The 23,052-nt window shown below is 26.7% G+C and overlaps 1 protein-coding gene across 2 annotated transcripts in view; it reads left to right on the top strand.

Moving 5' to 3' along the window:
* The window catches only part of LOC112593617 (motor neuron and pancreas homeobox protein 1-like), an 86,755-nt gene that overhangs the window by 5,305 nt on the left and 58,398 nt on the right, over nt 1-23,052 (top strand). For both annotated transcript variants that reach the window (XM_025338102.1, XM_025338101.1), the window contains exon 2: nt 16,198-16,251. In XM_025338102.1, the coding sequence (XP_025193887.1) occupies nt 16,198-16,251 (54 nt within the window). The remainder of the gene's footprint in view (nt 1-16,197; nt 16,252-23,052) is intronic.

Raw genomic sequence — 23,052 nt, 5'->3', positions numbered from 1 at the left:
CGCAACGAAATAACTCTTTTAAGATAACAAGTTTTTCTAAGTAGGTACATAATATAATATGTATTCAGTCTTTAAATACAATAAATAGAAATACTAGTTATAACCACATTCGTTTTTTTTTTTTTTACTTTTAAAAATTACTTAATACAAAATACATTTAAATAATAATCGTAGGTTTAACAATTTTGTTCAGATTAGGCTCTATTAATTGAAAATAAAAAACAAATACAACACCGAGCTTAAAATAAATTTATCGTTAATAATTTGTAAAATATTTTGGAAACCACTTAAGTACGTGCATGTAATAAATTATATCTTTATAGAAAAACACCATCTTGCTAAAATAACTCAATTTAAAAACTCAAAAGTCTGTTTAAAACTTTAATATTTACACAGGTAGTTCGGCTATAGACATTAGGCGCATGCGTACAATGCGTATTATAACACTTATACATTTATTTCTTTCATAAGAATAACTCAAGCATACATACTTTTAAATATGTTATGTTACTGAATTCATTTGTCCAATAAATATAGATATATCTGAACCCATATTGGAATAAAAATTAAATTATGTTCTTATTAAATTAAATAATTGCTGGTTACATTGGTAACAACGTTTAAATAATTAATATGTATACTAAACAATATGCATATTTATTCACACAATCACATACACATACAGTATCCCTTGATTAAAATACGCGAATCTATATAACGAGTCCTTACTATAGGTTTATTGCTTGTCTTCTATTATTTTATATGCATACGGCTCTGGTGGTATACAGTGAGAGGAGCGTAAACGTTTTTAAGAAAGAATGAGGGACCGAACGAGAACAAGGCAAATATTTCACATTATTATAACCATAGCTCCATTGTTATTCCCTCCGGCCAACATATAAAGTAATAAGTGCCCGGTGTCGAGATTTCAAATTTTATAAACTGTTCAAATAATAACGAGAACGAAATAATATAAAATAGGTACCTATACAAAAAGGTTTTTGAAATCAATTATATACATAATATTATCTACTTGCCTACATTTATGATAATTATGATAATATAATAACGTAGGCAATTTGATCAGCTAATCTACACCATAATGTTATATATATATTGGTGGTATCAATATAAGAATGTAATACTAATCAATTGCGTGTAGCTCAAACTAGAGGGTTAAAATTGTCGGAGTAGTGAATATAATTTTGATTTTTGTTTATAAATTAAATATTATAACTTGTTTAAAAATAAAATTTGGTAAATTATCAAAACATGAGCACATTTATTATTGTTATTATTACTATTATTTATATATTATTTTTTTAGTTTATACTCCAGATAATAATTTTGACATAATTATGTTAAACTCGATTAATTATTTTAACTACGTTTATAAAATAGCCAAGTTTTTTGTTTTTTATCAACTTAGGATTTTTAAATTTGATCTCCAATCCTCTCAACGTCTCAGCCACCAATGTATATACTATATACACATACCTTATGTATGTATATATAGTTATACCTAACCTATAGCTTAACATCTGACAGTTCAAGATCATGCAAGTGTTGGAACACGTCTATTGTCTTGCATAACCCGTATTGCATTTCAGATTTCTTTTAAATGTGAAACAAAAAAAAAATATATATAAGAAAACAAAAACAAAAGTAGAAAAAACATATTTCCCCTAATTTGTTAAAGACCAGTTGCCTGGTGTAAACAACAAACACGTCCACGGCTAATTTCGCAATTGAGTTTAACACGATTTTTTTTTTTAGCTCCTTCATTCCATTCCTTTTCATACTAAACACGCACACACACATACTTGCACACGGATTTAAAAACAAAACACCACACATTTTTTACACCCGATCCCGTATTTTCAAAACCAACGTAGGTAAAATATTATTAGATTTATGCTGTAGGTAGGTAGACCATATTATTTTTATAACGTATACCTAGTGTTTATATAAATACGTGCAATTAACTTAAATGTATTATAAATGTATAATATCAAGCCTCTCTATTTACGTACAAATCATATTAATGCATAAATGTTTTGAGCTTGGATTGATGGTGTTTCTAAAGATTATACTATTTAAAATATAAAATTCCTTGAGTATTGATAAAATTTAAAAATTACGAACACAATTTTTTTTTTTAAATTTTATAATAGTGTACTTAACCTAAGATACATAAAAATAAAAATGTTCTAATTACTATAACAATATTAAGTACCTCTTGTGTTGGGTGAATATACACTTCACAACAAACGCCTGTAAATTATTTCACCTGCATTTCATGTTGCAACCGTAATTTTGTGTAACATTAAATCTGTGTTTACTTAAAAGTTATGAACAAAAAGTATGTCATGTTATTGAAAATTAACTTTACACGAGTAATTAATAATTATTATAAAATTTAAAATGTGTAAGTACTTAATTCATTTTAAAATTATTTAATTATTCTTGTTGATATTTAACGTATGCTAGAGTAAATCAATTTCAGATATTATACAACTATTGCATCAATAAGTAAAAAGTTTGTTTAAACAAAGTTAAATGTTAATACTATAGACAGTTAGCAAAATCAATAATCCATGGAATCATCACGTAAAACAAAAATTTATATTATTTTCAATAAATATCAGCATAGCTGATGGCCTTCATTCTTATTAATTTTTTTTTTATATTCACTTCGTATTATCATAAAACGATTGTACAACATTGAAAAAAATTCAACTGATTTTATTAGCATCTTTGTATAATATAATATAATATTTTCTATGATCTATTGATATATACTGTAGTATACCTACTTAAAATTTGTAGTTGCATACACAAAATTAATATTGTATAAAAGTTTCAATATGCACCTATATATTTTTTTTTCGAATCCGAAGTATTCATTAACATAATAATATATTATGTAAAACTTAATTTACATTTAACATTGTTTCACTGAATAAGTAATTGTATTTCTTAAATATAGAAAAGCATTTGCATTTTAAATGTGTCTATAGAATACAGTAATACACAATCATATTAATTGTATTTTATTATTACAATGAAGATTTTAGTTGATGTATTGTTAAATAAATTAAAAATTAAAGTTTGTAACTTTGAATAAACAGTTTTCTTTACCAATATCATAGTTACTACTTGCTACATATTATGTATAATATATACGAGTTTACTGAAACTGATAGCTATTCATTTGTATCTATAGTGTCTATTACTTATTTGCATGCATTCTGCGATTAATGAAATTAGAGCAATCAAAACTATTTGTAAAAACAATAATAACAATAATAACTAATAATCGATAAAATCTGTACAGTAGTGATATAAACATTGTTATATTTAATTCAATTGTTTATTTTACACCTACCCTTTAATGAATCAATGACAAAATTTAAAATAATTTCATCTTAAGTCAATTAGTATATAGAATATGGATGTACTGTTTTCATTTTATACCGTCCGGTATTAGTGTGAATGTTTTTAACAAATAATATCCATAATATTAAGTCTACATGCGTTGGCTGTAAAATTGTATTACTGAATATCCGTAAACAGCAGCTAATGAACAGTGACAAATTTACATATCACCATATCATTATTATTATAGTTGATGTTTATAATTGGCGTTATTGAATAACAGAGTATTTAGATACATTTTAACGACACACACATAATATTATTATGATGTTAGAAACGTTAACTGACTGACTCATAAATAATGCAAACATATTATTTAAAAAAAATTCAGTGGTGCATTAATATTGTACACATAAACGTTTTACCATTGTGTTTCCCTTTATACGTGGCAATACAAAGTTTCTCCTATTCTAAAATCTATCATAATATGAATGGTAGGTACATCACTATATTAGTTGTGTGCATATACAATCAAAAGTATGTGGTTGATAACACTATAGGTCCAGTAAAAGATATATTGAAAAAGCGTCATAATATTATCATTAATATTTAATATGTTCGTCATGTGCGCAAGAAAAGGTCAAAAGGGTCGATGTCAGAAATTCTTTAAGTCGTGATTGGTGTTTTTTTACCCTAAAAAAACTATTTATAATAATATGTGTAGTAGGTATATTGTAAGACGAGTAATGGTATAAGAATAGACTCAATTTTTTTTTTTATAATCCCCAACGATTATTCAGCATTCTACAACCATACCTATATAAATATTAAATATATATTCTTAACAAGAATGTTTTAAAACAACAAAACATTATTATTATTATTTTATTTATTTTTTATGTTCGTACGTTAAAATTTTGTCCATTTCACCGTTGATTTAAACCGCATAATCGTTAACCAAAACTTAAAAGACAATCCACTGCTGCTACTACTACGCGCGTGAATTATCACAACACATCTATGTGTTTTATTTGTATGCACACATTGAATAGTATAAAATTTATTTTTGAGCTTGGTGCCTTTTATCTGGAATAAGAATATTACAATTTTCTGCTCAACTAAACCCCATTAACTTCGATGAGGATCATAAAAACTTTACCGACAATAGTTTAAGTTTTAACTTGTACTCATCGTCGTCGTAAATACTATGTATTATATCACATTATATAATATTATGTACGTTTTCAATTTATACATATAGATACCATATAATTATGCAAAATAACACCACGCGCTTAAATGAGACAAAACCTGAAATTGTGAATAACACTTGGAAAAAAAAAACCTTGTTTTTATATACGTATCTCGGATATTTGTATACACGGTAATTTTAAGAAGATTTTAATAAAGTCAAAATAATATATTATAAGGGGTTTTTCGTTAGCTTTTTACTCTCCCCCCTTCCCTCTAGTCGTAATTAAATCCCGGTGTTAATTATCGGAATTCCGATTTACACGAACGGGTGTAATTTAATTACAAGAATTCTCGCCCTTGAGTAATGTTATTTGTTTTTTTTTTATTTTTGTAGCCAAGACCGCAATCAAATCTCGGTCGCTATTCATTCCTCTTTTTTGTGTACGTAAAAATTCACCATAGCTTTAGAATGAATTACATTTAAAAATATGTTTTAACGTGCAATTAAAGAAAACATTTCTGCGTTAGTGAGTGAAGGAATATTATTAAAAAAAAAACTATTCTGTTCTCGTCCATTAAATTTGTATCGCAAAAACACATTGTAAGACTACAAAAAAATCATCGCAATAGAATAAACGATGTCTCAAACAGCATTTAATTTTAGCTACCTATGTCACTATTATACAATATAATAGGCTGTTGAATAAACTATCACGTAATCTTTTAGTTGTGTTGCGTTCATCGTGAAAAATTAACAAAATAAATAATTTACAATTATAGCGTATTATGTAACATTGTCGAAAAGTATAAAAGCATTATTATTCGTGTACTTATTTATTTTCACCATCTTCATCATCGGTTCGAATAAATTTGATCCCAATTAAAATAATTTTTCCCGTCAAGAAAATGGCTTAATTTTTGTTTATTTTTCTTTCACCCTTCGTGCATTTCTTTTGTTTTAATACCTACTAGTAGTCACTCTAGATAGGGTGAAGAGTTTCAGGAACGTTTTAGCGCAGTGGTTTTGCCGTTGACAAGTAATTACGTTGCCTGGAGAAAGCGCCGCCGTCTTCCAACAATTTCATTAATTATATAACTTATTTTCGCCACTCCGGGAGCTATTGTGAACGCGTAATTTTCTTTGTCGTTCCCCCTGCCACCCCACAACTCAATTCCTTAATCCTCGGCACCTCTGGGCTGTGTCTAACGAATTGATTAATTTTGTTAACTCCAGAACAACCTTAATTATTACTCAGCAGGTAGGATACAATTTAATTTCATCTATATACTTTTAACAATAAAGCGTGACGCTTAAGCAATTAAAATATCTAAAAACCTAATGAAGTATAAAATTATAATTTTAAATTAGTAAAAAATAATCATATGATCTAACCATTTCGCTGAAAGCTCATTAAATTAATAACAAAATAGTTTGATTAAAAAATTGTGTATAAATGTACCCATAAATTGGAGTATATAGGTACTTACTTATTATGCTAGTAAAGCAATAAGAAACTAAAATTCCACCCGTCGACGGTTCAAACTGGGAAAAAAATAAGGTTTTTTCTATACTGTGTATATAAAAACAGTATCAATCACAATTATCTTAATCTCCATGAATTATAAATTAGTTTTTTTTTTTGAAAAATTATTAAAATTGATGAATTTTTCGTCAAATATAAAACAATTGAGAAATTCTGACTATTTAATGAACACTTTATAAATACTATACGTGAGAGATTAATTATTTGACATTAGACATTTATATTAATGTATGTATCTATATATTATTATTTTAACCGAAATATTCGCAAGAAATAAAATAAATAATGATAATAAGTCATATATGTGTTTTGAGCAATTTTTACAAATTGATCGGTGTCGCGTCATCACGGTTTTTGACTAAGGACACGCGGAAGTAGAATTCATGTCGACCTAATTACGTGTCAGGCGAGGTGTTTGCTTTGCTTTATGAGTGGATTGGAGGGGGTAAATGGAAAAAGGGTGTAGTTATAAGTGTAATATAACTATATATACCCGCTCGTTGTACATGTATATATATTACACGTGTGAAAGCGTATTCGGGGTAGGCGGGTTTTGTGATAGGATGGCTGTTGGGGGGGGAGGTTTCCGGGACTACTTTGCATCCGCAAATTATTGATTCTTCCTGGCCGTCGCCTCGACAGAATAAACCACGCTTCACAAAAAGTCTGGCCTTTTATTTTAAAACACACCACCACCCCGACCGAACCCCACGTCATCGGTCCCAGGCACTCTAGTAATAATCCGTTGTTGTGTTGTTTTGCACTTCAAAAACCTCCACTACGCGTACATGCGCGTGTGTGTGTACGTGTGTTTCTGTGTGTGTGTGCGGGTGTGTATGAATCTAGATATATTATATATACATAGAAACTCACCGGTGTAGCGTACTAATTATTAAGGTCGTACATGAAAGGGAATCTGGCGGGAATACAGCGCGGGGTGTGACACAAAAATGTGTTATGTACGTATATTGTATTGTACTTGATACGAAAATGCTAATTAAATGGGGAAAAGACAAACTTCATTCGGTTTTTCGAGAGCAACGAACATGCAAATTAGCCTCATATAAGTCGTTCTTTTGCGTCCTCAAAACGATTATTACCTATTTTTAAAATATTCAACCTTCAGTGAGTATATATATTAAATAATATATTCCTTCATTGCGTTTTCAGTATTAACTTTTGTTCAAAAAAAATTCAACACAAAATTTTCCAAAATATCTACTAAAACTGCGTATAGTATATAATATATAATGTATAATATAATTTAGTTTTATTGCTTTAAAAAATTATTATTATTAGTATGTCACCATTTAATTTCTGTTTATATGATTAAATTCAGCTAAAATCTTCTAAAAGGTTAAAATATAGTATAAAAAAGTAAAAACATAAAGTTTACCCATAATAGTGTTTCATATATATAGGTAATTTTTCGTTCGAGACATTTTTATTATAATAGAAGATACTTACCTACATAATATATACCATTTAAGTGTTTAGTACAGGGAGAACAGGGAACTCACACTTGTATAGTGACTGCGCGTATATGTAAGTTTTTTTTTTGTTATTTTTGCTATTTACATTTTTAAACAGCCATCTCGAGTTCCAATTAGTCGGAATCCATTTTAGATTCGGCCGTTGTTGTTAACATAACGCCACTTAAAAAACATACACATATTATGCACGTACATTATTTACGAGCCTCTCGGGCTATTTGTTCTATAGGTGCATTTTTGTGGGTGAAGTGTAGTATGTACGGTTTGCTTACAGATCGTTTATATATATATTTATGTAAAACGTGTAGTTGTGCGTTCATCGTACAACATTTTTAGGCACATTTTATTTTATTTTTTTATGATAATTATCACTTCAATTAAAAACGTATAAAACGACGAAATAGTTTTCCATCCGATATAATAATAATATCGTATTATTTCAATAATAGTGTACGAAAATAACAATGCATATTATATTATGTACCTACCAACATTTATATCGAACATTCATACTTACACGTGTTTCTCGCGTTGAAAAGGTCGATCAATATACCTATACGACGTGGCTCTATTCACAGTAACAATAATGTGTATAAGTAGAGGGCGTTTTATTAGAAACGAAAATGCTGCTGAAATATCGGTACGATAACAATCAAAATAATAATATAATCGCGTTACGAATAAATCGGATTACGAGCAGGACGTTTTAAGTGGCCGTGTGTCGACCATTGTCCGAACTGCGGTGAACTCAAATAATAATAATAGTAATAATAATATTATATTATATACAGGTATGTTATATTATATGTAACCCCCCCCCCATGACTACAACACACGTAGTGTCATATAATGGCGTGCGCACCCGTAACAGTAACATACCAACAGCACTTGGCGTTTAATATAATACAGCGACGGCGGTATCGTACACGCACACACACACACACACACACATTAATATACCTAATGCATAGGTGTATGTAATATAATAGGTATAGTGAAGGCGTCGGATTTTCGGCACAACACAACTAATAATATAATATAAAAGCGCGTAAAAATCGAAGACGGTAATTTCTGCAGCGCGAGCAGACACGCCTAAGCCCCATTCACTTTCGATTATATTGTAATATCGTCGTACCTCTGCTTCTATATACACATACATTAAAATATTTAGGTACACTGAAAGTTTTGCATGTATAAATATATATATATATATGTATACATCATGACGTTGATGCCGCCCGCCTATCGATTATTTCGTTATGTTTTTTTTTTTTTTTTTTTAATAGAGTATTAAAGTATGTGTGTGTGTGTGTGTGTGTGCGTGTGTCGGACGTCGGTCGACTGCGGCGGCGCTTGCTACTGGGCATAGACTATCATAATAATAATTACTATTATTATTCATTAAATTCATTATGAACGCCGTACTTTAAGACGAAATTATTATCATTATTATTATTAACCGGGACGAACGCGAGGGGTGTGTTTTTTTAGGCGTACCCGCCACCCGCGTACCTACTTACATTTTCCGTCCTATCGAATTTCCATCCTTGGCACGACTGTTGTATTGTCGGCCCGCCACGCGTCGCTAGCCGCCGTACATATCGATTTGACCAAAATTGGTTAACCGACGACGGAGTCGTTTATTAGTGTGCAACGGCCCCCCTTTTATGTATCATTATTAACATTAATATTATATTGTGTGTGTATATAATAAAGCTATTATACTGACGACAGTGGCAGAGCTAATGGTCAAAATGAACGAAAACAATTGTATGTTTATCGGTTAATCCAAACTTTGGAAATAATATAAATATATATATTATCTCTTAAATAATTCAATCGTGTTCATTTGTTGATAATAATCGGTATTACTATATGACCTTTTATATTTTCTTCTCTTTTTAGTTTTACTTATATTTTATATATTCATTATACCTATACGTAATTTCATTGTATATAATTTATTTTAGTATATTCTATATTATACATACCTATAAACGATTTGTTTTCATATTAATTTCTAATGATGATTGATGATTCACAACAACCGTATTCAGGATATTGAAAAAATACTTTTTATAGTAACCTAATATTATATATTTTTTCCTATGAAACAAAAATTTTGTTATTTATAGTTTAATAATAGTATTTAAACATTTTTTTCAATCTATCAAATTATAATAAAGATTATATCATTGTAATTTATTTATTTAAATTCTTCATTTAATAATAAATAATTTAAATTTGGAGACTAGAAAAATTCAAGTATTCAAGTATAGCCATATATTTATATACTTAGATTTACTATACAACTAAATAGAATTTACTGTAATAATACCATTTTTTTTTTTTTTTTTTAATATAAATCTTTTTCTAATTAATCGTTAATCAGAAGTATAAAAAACTAGATTCATAATTACATATATTTTATATAGGTAATAAAAACTATTTTTAAGAACTATTATCCTTAATCAGATACTTATAAACTTGAATGACTCAGAAACTACATATTCAAATTTTGATAAAGATACATCAAAGTTTTGAAAAAAAAAAATACTTGAATCTTCAAAGAATTTTTAAATTGTAAAAAATCTTAATAATTTAAGACATGATCCCTTATTATAATTCGAAATTCCGAAAATTGGTATTCAAATAAATTCATTAATAAATGATATGGTGACATTCTTAATAAGCCCCTCTATATATTATATATAGACTGAGTTAAACAAAAAGATGTTACGCATTTATAGTTATTAACATTTATTAAATATTTTTGTTAAATTCTTTATATACTATAATGAATGGTAAACAACTTTTAACGTTAACGATTAACTAATAAAAAAAAAAATACAGAATAAATAAAATTAAATGTTTCAGTTAACAAAATATCAAATGCTGCAATAATAGTTGTAATTAGGTATCATATTATATACAGTCCATGATATGATTATTGGGTGTTGGCGTACTATTATAATTATTATAATAACGCGTGCCTACCTATATTATAATATAATAATACAGTGTGGGCGTATACCCGGTAAAGTTTAGGATTATTCGTTCTCGTTCAATATTATTATTAGTCCTTCACGGAGTTTGTCACTAACAGGTCGTCGTTGTTGTCGTCGTCGTCAGAAACGAATTAGGGTGGTCTGGAACCAGTTATTTACTGATTATAACGAGAGGCGAAGAAGAATAGTGTGAGGCTGTCACACGCAATCCTGAAAATGTATGGAGACACGTGACGTTGCTAATTGTTGGGCGTGGCTGTCGCCGCCGTCATTTAGTAATTTTGTCGTCTCGCATTAGTGCCTGAATGGGGTATAGGTACAGCGGGTAGAACGGCAATATTGAGCGGGTAAATTCGCTAAAATATAAAAAAAAAAAAAATGAATCAAAATACTTTATACAAAGTCAATGAATTTACTAAATATTATAAGAATTCGTTCAAGTTGTATGACACTAAAACATAAAATATAGAGTATTTATTTATTATATGTGCATTCCAATCATATTTAAAAAAAATATGTAAGGTACATTATTTTAATTATACATTAAAATAATAAGTAAATGCTATAATTAAGTACCTGTATATAAACTGTATACATTATATACAAACATATTCCAGTACCTATATAGTATATATATATAGTTAATTAATTTGTGTCACAGTAATCAACTTGATAGTTTGTATTCGCTATATTTATTTATTCATAATAAGATGATTTATTAGTATATTTTATTTTTATTCGCATACTGGTTAATTTAAATTTTTTTTATTTTTTCCTCAAGCAAATTAAACATCAACTAATAACTAAAATAGAATAATCTTAAATTTTATGTCGAAAAATAATTGATAATATTTTTTTCTTAAACTGTTTTGGTTGTTTTATTTTTGTTGATTTTTCTGGCTCATTATTATTGATCCATAATTAAAGATCTAGCAGACTTTCATTCATTTGACAGTTTAATTTAATTGTGTTTAAAATTTAAATATAATATCCTCTACTATTTTATTTTTACATCCACCACTGTGAATGAGTTTGTATGAAAATAGAAATTATTGGGATGGAATATAGATTCGCAGCCAAGTTTTACACGAAAGCTTCGTTTGTCTAAACAGCAGGAATTTAATTTTCAAAATTCTTTCTAAAACATTTTTTTTTCTTTTATAACTGTACTATTGTTACACGATTAGTCCTGAAAGTTAATACCATATACATTTTTCAGTGATCAACGTTCGGTAATTAAGTAGTCCTGATTTTTTTTCGTTCGGTGCACATAAAATTGTATGTTTTTATTCAGTGGGAGGGTTACTGACTTTAACTCTCTCGTTCATACTCAAAATGTGTTTGTTATTAATGTTGCATTAATATTTAAGTTACAACATCCATGCACAATGTTTTTAGTGGTCATAAAATATCTCCAAATAAAAGTCCTACCACAATAGAGTATTAAAAATAAAAATAAAAATAGATACGAGTCAAAATTGAGAATTCTTAAAAATATTTAATATATTCAGGAAAAACAAAAAAAAAAAATAATAATAAAAATTTATATTTTTACAAAATGTTAATAATATCATCACTAAAATACTTCTTTAATAACAGGTAGCTTGAGTGGGGTTATCTATACTTTTCCCATTTCTCATATGAATATTATACTTTAAGGTTATAAAAAATTCAAAGTTTAACATTTTATTCGCTATGTAAATAATTATAATGTACTAACTATTTGTTAAAATTTACAAATTATAATTATAATATAAATAAAAAGAAAAAGGTATAAATATACTATACGTCATCTAGTTGATTAAGTAATCATTTTGATATTATATTTACCTACCTGTAGATAATACTTTTAAAAACCTACTAAATGTTTACCCGTGAAGTTGAGTCCAACATTATATTTATTTTATATGAATATATAGAAAAAAGGTTAAATTAACTAATAATATGATAAATGTTTTTTTATTTGTTGAAAAACTTGTAAAAATATAATGAATAATATATTTGTAATTTATATTATTCACTTCTACTATGTTTATAAAAATGATATAAAAGGTGTGTATTTATTTAGGCCTATATGTATCTACAGTTATTTTATAATTGTCTGTAAGTAACGGTTTTTATGACGGCCTCGTTAGATATAGCCTGATTGGCAAACAATAGTATACAAAAGGATAATTCCTTAAATATAATGTAATATAATATAGATACTTTTAATTTTAAAAACTTTAAGGATATATACAACATTTTTATATAAACCTTAAGCAATAAATAGTGCACAGTGCACACATATAATATTATATATATTATATACTACATTATTTATTTATTTAATTTCTTCTCACTATTTAACTAAAGATATATATTTATATAACTAAAACATACAATTAAAAATATTATTCCATGTCTAGTACGTAAACACATTTGACAGTTCTCTAAAATATTTATTCATCATGGTATAAACATAACTAATTTTATTTTCGTGACTTAACATAGTTATACGTTATAGGTTTCGACAGTTTAGCTTTTTAAAATTTATTGTGCGCATAATATATACTCTTGGTTTATTTTGCTATAGCAAAATCTTAATTAAAATAATAGAAAAATAAATAAACAATTTAATTTGTCATGATTATGTAACATATTCATTATTCATTTATTATAAAAAATAAGTTTAATAATATTAGAGAGTCATCATTTTTATACGTGTCCATTTATAAAAGATATTAAATTAAAAAAGAATACAAGCAGATACATGTATACTAAATATGAATTAAATTTACTTATATATTCCATATATAAATTCCGCTTTCAGCACGTTTTAACCTATGTTTAGATTTTTAAATACTTATATAATAATCAAAATAAATAAAATATGTCTTTATTGTCTAAGACAATACTCATAAGTCATAAGTAATCTACCCATAAACGATAGTTTAATTGTTTTAATTTGGTTAAATGTATTAGTTTATTACTTATACTGTTATTTTAAATATTGTTTGTGTAGGTTAACTAATAATAATTATTAGCCTGTAATTAATATAAATTCAACCACAATCTGTAATACTATACCCAATAGAAAATATAAACATTTGGAAACCATTCAAAATACAGTATATACCTCCATCAGAATCGTTTTGATTTGTATGACGTATACAAATAATAACAATGTGTTACATAACAATTTTCAAGTGACATTTTTGTTTCTGAATAAACACGTATTACTTCATATAAAATACTTTATTTTATATTTACTAAGATAAATTTATAAAATAGTTTTTTTTTTGTTTTTATTATAATATTATAATCAATATTATATTTAACTTATGTAATATTATTATAGTCGGTGTAATTTTTTAATCGCTTATTAATTAATATTGAACCAGCGACAATATACTACTTTATACTATTGACACGTGTATTTTTATTTGTGTTTTACTCCTTCGCATCGACGACCCACCAACCGCATTAATTATTTTTACATATAAATAGGTATTCATGGTTGGCCACCTTGACACCTTATAAATAGGGTGAAATGGCCACGATGAATTCTAATTCCATATTTAAAGCTTATTCAATTTATTCACATGTTCGTTAATTTTACATTATGTGTTCCGACACTGCATCGAACCATACTATATAATATGTAAGAACCTACCTAGTTCAACTATTTAAAAAAAAAATTGCACGAAATTCCGTTGTATACATAAAGTAAAAAAAAAACTTATTACAAAGCGTAGATATTTAATTTAATTTTTTTTTTTTTTTTGCTACTTTTGCTTACATATAAATCTGAAAAGGCATAATATAATTTAAGCTTGTATATTTTTATTTAATTTATATCTTTCAAGGAAATATGTTTTATATTATTACTTACAAAAACAGTGTTTGGACTGAGGTATTTACTGTATGCGTTATAAAATTTAACTTTGATTTTTAATAGAAATTATATTTTTAACTTTTATTTTTTAAATATAAAATCTGTAAATATTGTTTTATACAATAAATATATGTAATTATATAGTGAATAATATTTATGACATATATATGAATAGGCGTAATATGTACAAAGATGCATATCATAGGTATTTTTTTTTTTTTTTTTTTTTTTTTTTTTAATTTTAAAAGTAAATAATACAGTTAATAGGTAATTTTTAGTAGGTACTTTTAAGTTTTAATTATATTTATTATATTATTCTATGTTTAAATTTTATTAGAAATATTAATATAATAATATTAGGTACAAATTAATAATTTAAATTATTGAAACACTTATTGTACCTAATAATGATAGGTAGGTACTTCTCATAAATAGTTAATTATGTATAATTTGAAAAAAAAATAATAATAAATTTAATGAAATATAAAATAGATATTTTTGCACCTAAATAACGTAAATTAGATGTATTTAATTATAATTACGCATGTAACAGCTTTCAACTTTTTACTACAAGTACAAGTTAGAATGAAATAAGTAATAATTTTTAACGCTAAATGTTAATTATCAATTAAATCTACCTAGTAAACAGTAAAAAACTGTAATAACTTTTTTTAAATCTGGCGAACATTATCGATCAAAATAATGTATATATAATTTCAATGATGTATAAATGAAACCCAAACAATTTAATATCTCGTATCACACAAACTATACGAATCATTTTTTTTTTCCAATTTATTATTTCAAAAGAAATAAGAAATATAAGCGGCTGGTTTCAAATAATTCGTTGCACTTCTAAAATTAATGTTTAACCACCGTGTATTGAATATTTTGTTCTCTTCAATAATGTTATCGTATAAGTCTTTGAAAACAAAACGCCTATTTTTCCCCTAAAAAAAAACGAATCTTTTATTGATCGTTTTATAATACCTCCGGATATAGGATATTGAGTGTATCGTGGAAAACGATTTAAGTTTAATAATAGACAGTATATATATATATATATATATATATATATAATTATACATGAACCAAAGAAATACGATAACTGTCAGGTCGGATTACCGCGGAGACCTTTGCGAATCAAAACACATATAGGTACCTTCTGTCGTAATCTGATACGGGTGCGTGCAGTTTGCACATAAATTCATTAGATTTATGAATATAAAAGAAATAATATAAAGACGATTTTTTTTACGCGATTGATTGAGTAAAGATACCATGGGAAATTTAAAGATAATAAGTCAAAAAGATTTTTATACCAACATATATATTATCTATATTCTATACCTACCTATATTACAGTGCAATACTATTATATACATACTCTTCGCCATTTGATCAATAAAATAATATATATGGTATACATAGGTAGTATTATAGGATTTCGTATTGAAGTTGATAAGTTGTGATCAATCATTATTATTCACTACTATAAAAATACATTGAAATAAAAAATATGCTTAATTTAATTACCTGTAAATAATAACAGTAAAATAGTGATCTTAATTGTTTAACATACAAATGTACATTTGTGTTAATCTATGATATACAAAATTAGACATCATTAAAGATATTAAACATGATATAAAATAATTAAGCTACACGATATTTATTACATAATTTTTTATTAACTTTTTTAGGATTTTCGCAACTACAAAAGAATCCTGCATTCAGTCCCAATAGCTGCATGTCAGGTAACGTAAATATAACTCTGATTTTCCTTTTATTTATGTTTATATATAAATATATGTGTGTATTTAATTTAATTTTAGGCTAATTTATTACATTTTTTGTAAAAAAATTTGAAATGATTATTATGTTGGTACGTCATATATTGGTATATATATTAGTTTTCAATTGTTTTTGTTTTTATTTTTTACATAAAAATACTCCAGAAAATATTTTTATATCATCGACTACGTAATATAATAAAATACAATTAAAACTAGTTGGTAAACAGGGAATGTAAGAATTAAAACTAGGTTATGTTAGAAATTGAATAGAAACAAAATATTGTCAGTATACACATATAATTAAATTAGAATAATCTATTTTACTCCAAAACACACGTCCGAATGTTCGAAGAATACGTTATAGGTATTATACGAATATTCTGCAGCGTGTGATGAAATAACACGATTGTGGTGTTAACCTCTTGTTACCAGCAATAGGGAACGTTCATTGAAAAATACCGGTTTGTCTTCAATAGCTCTTCAACCGCGCTTGTCGTCTATTGAGATAGCATTTCAATAGCATGTCGCTCTTTAGATTAAGATATACATATACATTATACACCTATATTTCTATAATATATTATTAAAATTATTTAATTCAATTGTAGAACTCTGCTGTGTACTGACAAGCACATTAATAGATTAATTCAAATAAAATGATAATATGAATGTGTGCTCTTGAAAAAATATATCTAATAAAATAAAATGCGTGTATGTATACTTACTGCAACATGACGGATAACCCAAAACGTGTCGTTGTTGGCGCCACCGAACTAGGTCTGATTAATAATAATAACAATTTATTCTTCTAGATTTTAATATTAAAGTAACTAAAGTGCGTTTTTGTCCTTGTCCATACACATACCTCACCATGATATTTCTATTTTATTTTAAAGAAACTGTATTTCCTAACAGCTTTTAGAAAATCTTATTATTTATTAATTTTATTACATTTATCATTTATCAAATGATTTTGATATTTCAATTATTTATAATGTTTTACGGGAAAGTAATCGTACTTAAGGGAAGTATACTTATAAAATAATTAGGAATCTCTTATATTGCAAAAATTAATTTTGAAGTTAATAAGACTTGATAGACGTGAATAATTTATTCAAATATTTAATAAATTTTTAATATAATAAGAATATATTAGTACCATACAAATGTATTCTTCGAGCTGTTAAGGATTTAAGATTTAAAAAGTTACCATTGCTATTATAATCAATATGATAAAGCCTTTTAATATTAAATGTAAAAATAATAAAATAAAAATATTTTTTTGAATAATTATAACTTTAATATGATTGAAAATACCAATAGTATTGGAGCCCCTAATCATTGTAGCATATTATATAAATGAGACTTGACTATAGAAGTAAATAGACATTTAAAAGTGAAAAGATCATTGAAGGAAGAATAATTATCCATAGTTAGAGTAAACATAGAAAATTCTTTGTTTTTAATAAAAATAATACGAGAAAAGAATAATAGCTTAGTGTTGAAAAAAATACCAAGATCTTTAATATATGAGTTTATCTATAATTTTTATTTACTTGAAAATAGCAACATATTTATGAATTACGACATGTTCCTGCGCCAAATTTTCTTACTTTTTGATAATTTTCTTCTAAATTAGATTAAATATTATAGTTGAATATTTAGATAAATGTTCATATTTTAGGTATTAGATTAAGATACTTTATTTTAGACAAATATACGACGCATATCCAAGTATTACATTACCATTATTTTATTTTTAAGAAGAAAAATATTTTTGAATTATTACACAGCATTAATTTAAAATCTTTAATTGTTTTAAAAAACTAATATTATATCATAAAGATCACTTTTAAAATATTAAAGTAATGATTTTATTGTTTTTAATTTATACTTGAGTATCTACATGTGTGGAAATTATATTTAAAAAAAAGTATTAATAATACAATCAACAACTGCAAACTTTGTACTAAAATGGTGACTCTGTAAAATGTATTCTTGATTGGGCCATTATAGGGATATTATATTATAAAGTGATGTAGTAAACAGAAGACTCGGATTTTAGTAGATGGTTTTTAACATAGTTAAATAAAGCAATCTTAACTCTCAAGTATAATAAAACTATGGAGCTACCTGTACATGCAATAATGGGATAACACAGTTCTCTTTATTTCTCAGTTATACGATTTGAATAAAAATTTGATTATAATTTCATCTTGAAATGATAACAAAAACGTCGAAATACGTTTTCAATTACCATAAAATTACATACTCGTACATCGAAACGATAATACAAATTACTCAAACATCACTCCGGAGTAATAATAATAAACGTTATTATTATTGTAACGTAATACGATATAATCATGTATTCACGTGGCTTAGATTAGGATATAAGATGAAAAAAAGGTCGAAGAGGAAGTATGTAAAATCGTGAAGACGTTCCGGAACTGAACCTGGAGGTATACGTAACATGTTTCGAAGGTCGTTTTGGCAGTGTTCAGTAGCAGCAGGAGTGGTAACAGTAGCATGTTGTCACCGTGACGATATTGTTATTATTATTATTCGTCGTCGTCTTCGTCGTCATTTACTTGGTCGCAGCAGCTATTGAAGTAGATACAGAGAATTCAGACAGCGGCGACGACGAAAGGAAAACAAAAACAAAACCGAAGGGCAACACAACATGATAATAATAATAATAATAATAATAATAATAATAATAATAAACATAACGAAATCACTCAAACAGCAGCCATATGTCACGGACGAGACGTGTCGACGTATAATATGTGCGTGTGTACGTGTGTGTGAATGCGTGTACATATGCGTGTAGACAGAAGGAGAAAAAGACCGTACCAAAGACTGAAATCGTGGGCGGCATTCGTCGTATGGCGCCACCGTCACCTGTTGACCTCAACATCGCATACGTATATTATAGTATATATATATTATATTATACCAGTGGTGTAGTGCCGGTGCATCTCCTTTTTCTACATTGCGTATATAGGTACTCGTCCTCTCCACTCCTCACATCGCCTTTCCTCTTCGGCTACTTCACGTTTTTCCGTCATCTCTATACAACAGTACAACACACACGCGTCACGTAGTGTTGTAATATTCAGATAGTACGTAGGAAAACACACACACAGTCAAACATTGGAATCGGCAGGTTTACACGATATTATATTATGCTGTTCGGACGAAGGAGAACGGCTCTCACGCGGTGATCACAGGATGTTCTCATGTCGGCGCTCGCGTCTCCGTCGCGGCGGAGCGTCGGTGGCTGTACAACAATAACGTTCGTGTCGCGTCTGCAACATGTCAATCCCGCAACGCTAACCTAACCGAATCACGTCGTCTATTATCGTTGTTATTATTATCGCACTCGTCTTATACACACACACGCACACACATTTATATCATTACGGTCATTATTGTTATATTATTACGACGATTATTATTATTGTAATAATTTATTACCCATATTATAATATATATTATTGTATAATGCGACCGTAACGATGATATTATGTGTGTATAATATGTATCTATGACCCGACCTTCGTTCGGCCGGGGGATGATTATCATCGTTTCGTGCGTATAAACAATAATTATGTACTTATATTACGTATTAAATTTACGTCGTAATTACTATACATTATTAATATATTATCATTGTAATAATTGTTGGGCATTATTATCATCTTAATCACCACTTCTTTTGAACGAATGGTTGTGCAAACGTTTATAGTCATATGAAATAATACATATTGTGTAAATAATGTATATCGAATAGTATATTATATATTATTACACTACTTAATAAATTAAATACACGAAAACAGGCACGTCGATTGCTAACCTATATATGCTTTAAATCGCAGGTGCAATATACGACGTAGGTAATACTAAATCGTATAATATGTAGATAAACACCAATTACATAAAACCACCTGACGAATCTCTATGGTGAAATTAAGGTATTATGTTATAACGTTTTACCACTATACCAAAAAATCAAAATTTTTATTAAGATTCCAAAAACATCATGATACATATTTTCAATAAACAATATCTGAATCAAACTAAAACAAACTGTATTAGATGCAATATCAATATAAATCATATTAAGATAATAGACAATATTGTATTAATAGTAAATACAATAAATTCGTAATAATTTATTGTTCTGCATTTTTATATCTAAATATTAATTATTAAAACTGTCTGTAAATAAAACAACTCGCGATTCTAGAGTAAAACAATAAGTTTATAGTTAAATTGGACAATGAGTTGTTTAAATAATAATGATTTAATGTTCGACAGTAAAATTTCTTTATGACATAAAATATAGTCGCCATAATAAACAAAATAAAAATTTAAGTTTAATATTGTAATAGAATAATAAGTGTAAACAAGAAAACATAATGTTCATAATTTATACATATATAAGGTTTTCATTCTCAATTATTTTTAAAAGTTATATTTATATAAATTTTTTAATTGTAAACAAACTACCTACAAAGTAATTCTTTTGAAGCTTATTATCCCAAAAAATATTAGGATTGTTAAAAATATTGCTTTAAATTATTTAATCATAAAAAAATAACACATTTAAAAAATAATTTTTATTTTTACTATCTTTATTGTTATTATTATTCAAGTGTTAAACTTTTTTTAATAACAACATACATTTTTAGTTATATTTTCTGAAGAATAGGCGGAATGAAGTGTACTAGATAAGGTACCTCGTACAATTCTGATCTATTATATACCTATTATATACTCCGTTAATCTAAATAAATAATATTCTTAAGCCATATAACTATAATTAACTACTCGTTTGAAAATATTCTGCTTTAAAACATAAAATTAAAGAAATATTTAATAAAATCATAACAAAAATGTATAAAAGAATGCTGTTTAACAATAACTAATAAAGGATTTATTATTTTTTTTCAAAAATGTAAATACTTTTTGAGATAATAAGTGTTTTCTTTTAGAAAAAGTATACTGTTAAAAAAATTACTTAATCAGTATATACATTTACATATTCTATTCAAATCATTCACTTTATTTTACATAAAATAACAAATTAATTCCATTCAATATGTTTATATTATTTTTTTATCCAGCTGTATAAAAAATGAGGCAAACTAATGATTAAAAAAATTATTATTTTTTAGTGAACAATTAGTGTAGAAATATTATACTAGTTGTATAATCTTATAATATTATGATTTGTTACTTTTTTCATTTTTACTTTTCAACACTATTAACTCTCATCGTAAAGCTCATTAGTGAACGTCTTATATCTACTCTCGACATAAAGTATCTTTGTGGGCTTGATAAAATGAGGTCCCTTTTCTTTATATCTATCCCAAACTACCATACTTGAGGTACTGACTTGAATTAACATTAAAACTATTTTGAAAACAAGGATAGTATTTTGTTTTCGTTTTATACGACTTGAGAGTTCTCGAGTACTTTCATACTTTGCCTCTGGCAAGAAATAATAACACATGTTTTATTTATATTTTTAGAAATATATTTTCAAAATTCAAGGAAAGTATAAATAAAATTAATAAAAGTTATAACTTATAATGACAAATTATTCAACAATACATGTGATGATTTTTTTTTTCAAACAGACACAGATGTTTTATTAACACTATATTAACCATAGTTAATTACGCATACGTTATAATAAAAATATTTATGTAGGTTACTTTACTGCATAAATTATGTTTATAAAATGTTCATAAATTAAAAATAATTCACGTATACGGGTAAAACGACAACGCATTTTAATTAATATGAACTCTGATCAAGTAATCCAATTAAACAATCAATCCTTTAGAGAAAAAAATGATAAAAATAAGAATTTCCTCAGTTTTCTTATTAAATTGTAGTTATCTATACAACTGTAAGCTTTTACATTTCATAATTATAAATATTGTCTTAATTTTTTATGTAATTGTGCAAATAAATTAACACATTATTCAAATAATAAATTTTTTTAGTATTGAGTAATTTATTTTAATATTATATTTTATATAGTCAAACAGACGTTTAATATTTATCCTACATTTATATACTATGCTATTGTGTTTTTATTATTTTGCCACGCTGCAGTCTTATTCATAATAACTAACTACCTCGTGTATATTTTTGGAGGTATCTATATAATTCATTGTTTTAGAGTCTTAAAAAGTCATTTTGTATACTTAAACATTTTCAAGGAACAATAAATCTTTTCAGACAATCATTTAAGTGCTCCATAGGCAAATTTAAACTTTTAATTTCTGTTGTAACGTTTTTTGAACATAAACTGAATATTATTACATAATATATAAGTAGTATTGTAAAAAGGTGTTCGAGAAGTTGAGTTATATGATTGTCAGGTATATCCCATGTAAACATAAATAATATATACATACGTATTCGTGTACTTGTGTGCGAATGTGCATGGAGTTGAAAAGGTAGGCCATATTGGGGTGGGGGGCTGGTTTCACGAGTGGTTCCTTTGAAGCGGTTTAATTGGCAGCCATTACTGCAGTTGTGCACACTGTTCGCGAACCTCGTAGTTCGTCGTTCATTTGGTAATAAGCATTCGTTAAAAAACTACCTACGTAACTATTATTATACATACGTGATGAAAAGGTATACGGTAACGTCGAATAGGTAAAGCTTACATTCCAACGTCCGCCGTTTAGCGAGTTTTTAATTTACTTCGAACGTGAACATCGACATTTTCGCAAT

Source organism: Melanaphis sacchari, unplaced genomic scaffold (assembly GCF_002803265.2).
Source record: "Melanaphis sacchari strain LSU unplaced genomic scaffold, SCAv2.0 Contig20_pilon_pilon, whole genome shotgun sequence".
NCBI classification, from domain to species: domain Eukaryota; kingdom Metazoa; phylum Arthropoda; class Insecta; order Hemiptera; family Aphididae; genus Melanaphis; species Melanaphis sacchari.
The sequence above is the reverse complement of the archived record's forward strand: the minus strand, read 5'-3'. Positions and strand labels throughout refer to the sequence as shown.